Below are 8,285 nucleotides of genomic sequence, written 5' to 3' on the forward strand. Positions count from 1 at the left end.
GATAATAACCAGATCACCGTTGTTCTATACATATTAATGATATTATACTTCATCTGTCTCATTGATCTTATCATGTTTTTTTAGATTGTTCCATTGATCTTGTCCTATTTCAATTTTGATAATAATTTTACATTAAAAACAATATAGCTTCACACATTTACACACTTTTACTACACTAATTTAACTTTCGTTAATAATCGTGCCCAAAAGAAATGAGACAAATCTAATGAGACGGAGGGAGTATAAAATACGAATTTTAATGTTAATAAATTTCCGACAAAGTTGGAATTTTATCAGCTTTTTCCGCTAAAAATAAATATTTATCATTTTTTAAAAACTTGTATGAATTTTAATGTTAATAAATTTCCGACAAATTTTGAATTATCAGCTTTTTCTGCCAAAAATAAATATTTATCAATTTTAAAAAAATTGTCAGCAGTTTTATAGTATTGAAAATTAAATTGTCAACTTTTTTCACTAAAAAAAAAAAAAACTAATAACAACAACAGCATTTGACAGCAACTCAAAAACGTACATTATCGACAGTATCACTTATGTTAAGTTAAGCACCCGCTAAAATCATTATTTATTATATACTCCCTTCGTCCCACTACAATAGGCACATTTTCCATTTTAGGTTGTTCCACTCCAATAGGCACAGTCTTAATATAGAAATGTTTAGGGCTTTATTAAGTAACAATAATGGAGTACTATTTAGTTTTTTTCATAAGGGAGTACTCTTAAAATGTTACTTTTTGGTGGACCACACCACATTTAACTACCAAAAAGTGAATTTCTTAATCTTCGTGCCGAAAACAAATGAGCCTATTGGCCTGGGACGGAGGGAGTAGTATTTAGAATTTATTTCATTTCAACTCATCAGCAATTAATATTTTGTTTAGATCGTGGGCTACTTTTATTCACAATCGCCAAAACAATTTACTACAGCTAAAATTAGGGATATCAATCCAACTTGAAACACATAGATTAGCCTGATTAACCTGCCAATTCGAGAAGGTTAGGACTAAAAATTTTCAATCCAATGAAAATTACAACTCGATTGACCCATAATCGAATAGCCCGACACCCAATAGAGTCGGCCCGAAATTAACTCGAAATTTTATTGGGCTGACCCGAAAATAATGTGTTCACTTAATTATATGAACATTATCTCACTATTTGATTTCCAACTTCATGAGTTTGCTTATGAAAATTAGTATAATAAAATATTTTTTTTCAAAAGTTTGTGAAATGTATTTTGACTTAATATTAGAAATTCAATATTAGAAAATTATATTCATCATTTCACTTTTCTATATTTTTTATTTAATACGTAATATAAAATACTAAGATGTAAAAATTGATACTTATTTAATAAAAAAATTGCATCTTTATATCTCTAAGACTTGCATATTAATTTATTATGTAAGTCGGTGTTGAAATGTTACTTATTTGTGGGTGTATTTATTTATTACAAATATAATATTGTAAAAAATATGTATATATTAGTTAATTTTTTTTAATGAATTTTGAGTACGACTAGCCCGAAACCCGAATATTTAGGATTAGGGTTAGAAATGTTTAACCCGATATTTTTTTCAACCCAATTAATCCGCACCCGAATAATTCGCAACTCGATAGGGCTAGCTCAAAACTCGATGGATTGACCCGATTGACATCCCTAGCTAAAAACTCAATGCAACTATACTTTCACAAACAAAATACTTACTAAAGAGTTTTACACTATCTCAGCAAAACTTCAAAAATGGCTCACCTATTGATGTTATTAAGGACTTGCAACTTGTAATAGCATCACCAATGCACGATTATGGCATTCGATTGAGCCGTGCGGCTAGAACCACACTGATGGGGGCGAGGGAAAGTGTCGGGTGAGAAGGCCGAAAAGTGGGACAACGAAGCGCAACTCAGTTGGTAAAACGTTATCCTTCTAATTAATAGGTTCGGAGTTCGAGTCACCAAAGGGAGAAATAGGGAACCATTATTGATCCTCTTTTTATAGAAAAAAAGCCGAAAAGTGGGATATGTGTTATACAAGCGTCCACTTTAAAAATCAAAATAAAAAATTGAAGTTTCTTTTTCAATTTTTTTTTTAATTCAGACTGTTGCCAAATTCATCTGCCCTTTTGAATTTGTTTTTTATTTATCTAATTCTCCTTCTATAAATACCGCTATTTAATGATTCGAAGGTGTACATCTGCTCGGAGAAGACCTGCATCCACCACGAGGTGTCGCGGGTGCTCGACGACCTCACCGAAATCAAGAATTTTTAAGGAAACGGCGTAAATAGTAGTAGGTGGGCCCCACGTGATTTTTTTAAAGGAAACGACGTGATTCTGCCGTTTAGTGACCAACATCGAGAATGGGAGTGATACGCTCTAGGGGTGTCCACTTTAGGGGTAGATTTGTACCTTAACCCTATATTCAAGTTTAAAAGAGATGACATGTTTTTCCATGAATGAATCTTTGTGACAAGGAGGTTCTGAAAATTTTTATTTTGTTTTTCTTATTTCCAATTATATTTATCAAAGTATCAAGTAATAATTCAATTTTTTTATTATTAGATAATTAAATTCATGCCACTTTGAACTCTGCTTCAATAACCAAATTGAAGCCATTATAAAGCAGCAAAGTTTTTATGCAGTCAAAGATTGTGTTGTTATAAACAACATTGAAATAAATTTAAAATAACTGCCACTCTCGGATGGTGGAGAGCCTATCGATCGATGGCATCCATGGTGAGTGGTATTGGAATCCGGCCTTTGCCATCCCTTAGATAGCTGTCGAACCTTCACCAAGGGCCCCCAGCCCCCGCTAGCTCCAGCCGAAGGCTATTGAGACTGCCGAGAGATATCAAACATAGGAGTGCACCTATGTCAAGCCCAGCTGAGTATGCTCTATGCTGGACTAATCACTTGGAGTATCTGAGACAACCCCATGATTGGCTGAAAATCCCAACTAATGAATGCCTCTATCCGAAGCTCTAATTGGCAATCAAGGCGTTAATCCAAAATCTAACTAGTTTTTTACTCATGTTTCATTCAGGGGCAAGGAGTATCATGCTCTATTGCTGCCTTACACTGTAACATGAACTATAAAAGGAAAAAAGAAATGGTGTCTATGATATTGTTATGAATGTGGCACAATCAAATTCTGGATGAATGTTTTTTCATATATGAATATGGAGGTACAAGAAAATTTTTCATATGAAACATACTCTCTATAGCTCTTAGATAAAAAGGAGAGATTATTTTGAATGTTGTTTCAAGTGATATTATATCTCTATTATTACTCAGTGAAAGAACTGCTCATTCACAATTCAAAATCCCTATAAAATGTTAATGGGGATTCCATATGCAATCTTCATTAAGGATCTATACTTGCAGAGTTTATTGTTAGACGTAAGCTTATTATTTAGGATGCAAGAGGCACCGATAATGCACAAATTTCATTTTGAAGCTTCGAATCGAAGTATATGAGATATACTGCATTTTGTCAACCTATCAAGTGCAAACACCTCTTTTGGAGAGAAGACAATTGTATTTGGAAGTGTTTTCAGACAAATATTGTTCGTTATTCCTAAAGAAAGTAGACAACATATAGTTTTTTGCCACAATAAATTCTTCATATTAATAGAGATATTGTGAGGTTTTGTAGTTGACGAAAAACATGAGACTTCAAAGTATGGATTGCAGTATGAAACTAACGGAGTTGGAGGAGTTCTCTAAGTGGATTGCGAGTATATGTGATGGAATAATTGGAGGTGCAACTGATGGTCATGCCATCATTGATATTCTTGAGAATATTTTGATAAAATGATCAAGAAATCTGATTGAGCACATTGTTAACACCACTTAACCATTATATTGTACTGATAATGCAGTTAAAATTTATAACAAGAAAGAGCAATAATTGATCCAACTCTTAATGTAGTTGAATCTTTAAATTAGCATGTAATTGCTTTGAACAAGAGTGAAGGCCAATTATATTGAAGTTCATATTCAACTTCTAGATTAGATTCATCGGCTGGTTTGGTGCAACAATTACATACTCCAAAATTCTTAAATAGTATCAAATGCCCAAGAGTAGCAAATCATTAAGTCTAATTCTTGGAATTGTTGAGTAATATAGACCATGTTAATTGATTATGCAATGGCACTCGATTGATGATAACAAAACTTGGTCATCGTATTTTAGAAATTAAAAATTCTTACAACATAAAATGCATATTAATTTTTTTATTAAAAAAATGTCATTGATTCCAGCTTATCTGAGATTACCTTTTAAGTTTGAGCAACGACAATTTCCTCTACTTACCTCATATGCAATGACGATCAAGAAAAGTTAAAATCAATCACTTTCTCATGTTGGTTTCTTTTTGCAAAGATCAATTTTCACGCATAACCAATTGTACGTTGATGTATCATGAGTACGAAGTTGGAGAGGACTTAAAATATTAAATTATGAAGATAGTAGAAATGATGGTACTCCTACCACAAACTAAATGTTGTATATAGATAAGTCTTCAAAAATATGTGATACAATGCGTTTTTTTTTCCTTTCACATATATTTTGATTTACTTAAAAATTGTGTCTAATATTTATATATTTTGTATTTAACCTATTACTTAAATATAATATTCGTTGTACATTGTTTGAGTGCACGTACTTTTTTTTTATCAAGAAAAAATTTCATTAATAGAGGTACCAGAGGTACCCAAGTTCGAGTGCACGTACTAGTACTGACTAACGTGCTTATTTTATTTATTTAATAATATATATGTCTTATCTAAATTATATGATCTTTAACCTGAATCAATTTTAGTACTTTTGGGTACGAATTACTAACTCTCTTTTCTTTTACAGAAATTTAATATAGTTGATATGAAACTTTATAGGTTATTTTGCCCGTTACTTGAAATCTTGTTGATCTTTTAATATGAATTAAATGGTATTTAAGTGCAGAAGATATCATATTAGAATAAACTAATTGTGTAACCATCACAATTCGACGGAAATTACTTTGTGTCATAATTTAAATTACTTAATATTATTTTTATATAATAAAATTATTTATTTATAAATTATTTTTTAATTAATTTAATTTGATGTTGTTAGGTCCGGAGGGTCTCGAATAGGTGTATGGGGGGGGAGAATACACCTATAAGCTATTTTTAAAAATCAGAAGGATCTCAAGATAGAGATCAAAACGAAACTTTACACATTAACTCTGACACCTGTTTATTGAAAATAGTTTTGACCAAAACAGGGTTGACGACTGATACTGAAAGACTCTTCAGTAATGAGTTATCAGTTAAGTCACAAAAACTTAACTGATACACGTAAGGCTTCAGTCGAGTTTGTTAAAACAGAGATGTTATAAATCTTCCTGACTATCAGAGGATAGATCAGTCAGATTGATAACATACGCAACGGAAATACTTTTATTTTGCAATAGCCTTTGTTCAGCATGTTTTTAGTCTTAAGTTTCTCTTTGCAATTAATCAGTATTCAGTTTATCAAAGGTAAGAACACAAGTAGGAAAGTAAAACTGAAAGCTGTAAATAACACAGAGATTTTTACGTGGTTCGGAAAATGCTTCCTACATCCATGGTCGGTTGATCAGACCAACAACTTCACTCTGCAAGTGCTTACGGGTGCACTGCAAACCTATCCGTGTGCTTGTCGGGTGCACACAACCAAATCAACTGAAGATCCAATCTTCAGTACCAACACACCTTGTTGGATTTCTCACTCCTAGCACGAATTGGCACTAGGATCTCACGAAGACAGAGTACCTTCCTGAACTCCTTTGCAACTCAAACACTCGATTCTATCGGTCGAAGGAAGGTTTGAAATCTTGCCAACTAAACTTCAAAGAACAAGTTATTTGGAGTTAGTTTTGACCTAGGCTCTGGGTAAACAGAGGTTTGCCTAAGGTCTAAGAGAATATATGTAATTAGCAGTGACTGATTTTTGGCTTTGGGATTCTCTTCTTCGATTCAAGCTTTGGCTGAGAAACAATTTTGGCAGAGTTTCAGCTTATGTTGTTGAATCGGTGAAGATTGAAGTGATCCTCGAGCGCTATTTATTGGAGAGGTCTTGAATAGATCCGTTGGCGGAGAAGGTCATCAATATTTCTTCCGTTAGAGAGAAATTTGAATTTGGGCTGAGGCATCAAACTTTGAGGTTCCTTGTTTGGTGAGAACGGCTATGTTGAAGAGCAGGAGATGCGACGTCTTTGATAAAGTAGTCACCAAATAGGAATGACCTCTGCAGAGAAAGGATGATCCTGAGATCTCTGCATTTAATGCGGCTGTACTTTTTGGAGTACGTGGCTTCCTTCGAACGTTGGAGGTTCAGTCAGAGGAAGAATGTTTAACTGATACTTGACTTTAGTATCAATCCGTTGATTCTGATTTTGGTTTACAGCCCATGGTTTCTTCCCATATCCATTTCCATTTCCAGGGTTTCCACCCGTTCTCTCGTTTCATTTCCTTTTTTCCTTTACCACCATCTTGAGGTGGTACAAATCCAGACTGTCCAGGAGCCTTTCCTTTCTCCCTTGGTAGCTATGACTCAATGGTGAGAGCCCTGCTCAGTGTTTGTGCATAAGTGAGACCTCCCTGACTTGCTAGGGAGATCGAGATCTCGTGGCGCAGTCCGTTCCTGAATTTCTTTGCGCGCTTCTCATCAGTATCCACTAAGAGTGGAGCAAATCTTGACAGCTGGTTAAAAGCCCTGCCATACTCAGTCACCGTCCCAGCCCCTTGCTTCAAGTTCCAGAACTCGTTCTGTTTCTTCTGTCTATAGCATCCCGGTATGTACTTCTCATACAACTCATTCTTAAAATATTCCCAAGTGAAAATTTCCCACTGTTTCTCAGTTATTGTGCGCCTCACCGACTCCCACCAGAAGTCGGCTTCGTCTACCAATTGGTAGGCTGCACAAGTTACTTTATCCTCATCTTCGCAATGGATGTAGCTGAAGATTCGCTCCACTGCCCTGACCCATTTCTCGGCGTCTGTGGGATCACCCAGACCATCAAACGTTAGTGGTTTTTCCTTACGAAACTTTTCTTCAGCAGTACGATTCAGTGCTACTTGTGGAATTGGTTGCTCAGGGATGAATCATCTGCCGCGTCCGCGACCACGTCCTCGTCCCCTACCGCGTCCTCTTGGTGCATCTTCCATTCTGTTTTACGGACGATATCAACACAAAAGTGAGACTCATTCCGCATGCATGCATACATACATACATAGAAATACACAAGGTATATCGCTTCTATAGTATAACCCTGTGAAAGGCCTACTTTATGTGGAAACTTATCTATCTTAGTGGAATACTCAAGTGAATCCTTAATCTCATCTCATTGCTTCTACGTTATAACATATCTATGTTAAACGTCTCTATCTTACCAGTCCTTACTTAAATCGATCAAGCGGAGCTATCACGACTAACATTCCCAAGGCATTCTTGGGTGGTACTTAAACAGTTTGTAAGAGTTCCCATCATTCTGATCGTATAGGCAGTGAACCTAAAACGATAACATAAACTTTCTCATTCGTTCATTCATTCATTTGTTTCTTTTGAAACCTTTAAAACACGTGGACAATAAATGTCCCATTCCTTAAAAACTTTGCTTTTGCTGGAAAGATTCAAGGAATCTAACTCGACCATCTATCATTAGTTCATTAAGGGCTCGGTAGTCCCAAACACGAAATAACATTCATTGAGTCGTTATGGGTTCGGGTAGTCCCAAACACGACATTATCGTTAAGGGTTTGGGTAGTCCCTAACACGATATTAACATGGTTATATGAGTCGAAGACTCAAAATAACAATATGAAAGCGATTGTCAATTCATAACTTATAGCATATGGAAAGCGGTAAGCAATTCACATAGCATCATTCATTGAAAGCGCGCATTTCTTGAAAACTCTCAAAATATTTAATAACTTTGAAACTTTTAAATCGTACCTTTCTTGCGGCAGTGTGACAGCGAGCTGAGGTTCAACAACTTTCTTAGAAGTCTAGAGGCACTAATCTAGACTCAACATTAGAAGCTTTTGGTTATCAGAGACATGAAAGAAAGCTTGTGCTCTGATACCAGCCTGTCACACCCCAATTCTTGAAATAATAACTATAACTGGGGTACGACTCATCATTTAAAATGAACAAGGAAAAAACCTTGTGAAATCCGAATAAAAGGGATAACAATCGGGCTTAGCCCCTTTGGATGAAGAAAGACAGGTATTCAAGTGATA

The 8,285-nt window shown here is 35.0% G+C and overlaps 1 protein-coding gene across 1 annotated transcript; it reads right to left on the minus strand.

The window, feature by feature from the left end:
- Positions 1–6,590: 6,590 nt before the first annotated feature.
- Positions 6,591–7,211, minus strand: LOC130994046 (uncharacterized). Its single transcript, XM_057919083.1, has 2 exons — positions 7,187–7,211; positions 6,591–7,042 (listed from the first exon to the last, which is right to left on the minus strand). The coding sequence occupies exons 1-2, from the start codon at positions 7,209–7,211 to the stop codon at positions 6,591–6,593; spliced, it is 477 nt and encodes a 158-aa protein (XP_057775066.1).
- Positions 7,212–8,285: the final 1,074 nt, after the last annotated feature.

The sequence above is a fragment of the Salvia miltiorrhiza genome, chromosome 7 (assembly GCF_028751815.1).
Source record: "Salvia miltiorrhiza cultivar Shanhuang (shh) chromosome 7, IMPLAD_Smil_shh, whole genome shotgun sequence".
Taxonomy (NCBI): domain Eukaryota; kingdom Viridiplantae; phylum Streptophyta; class Magnoliopsida; order Lamiales; family Lamiaceae; genus Salvia; species Salvia miltiorrhiza.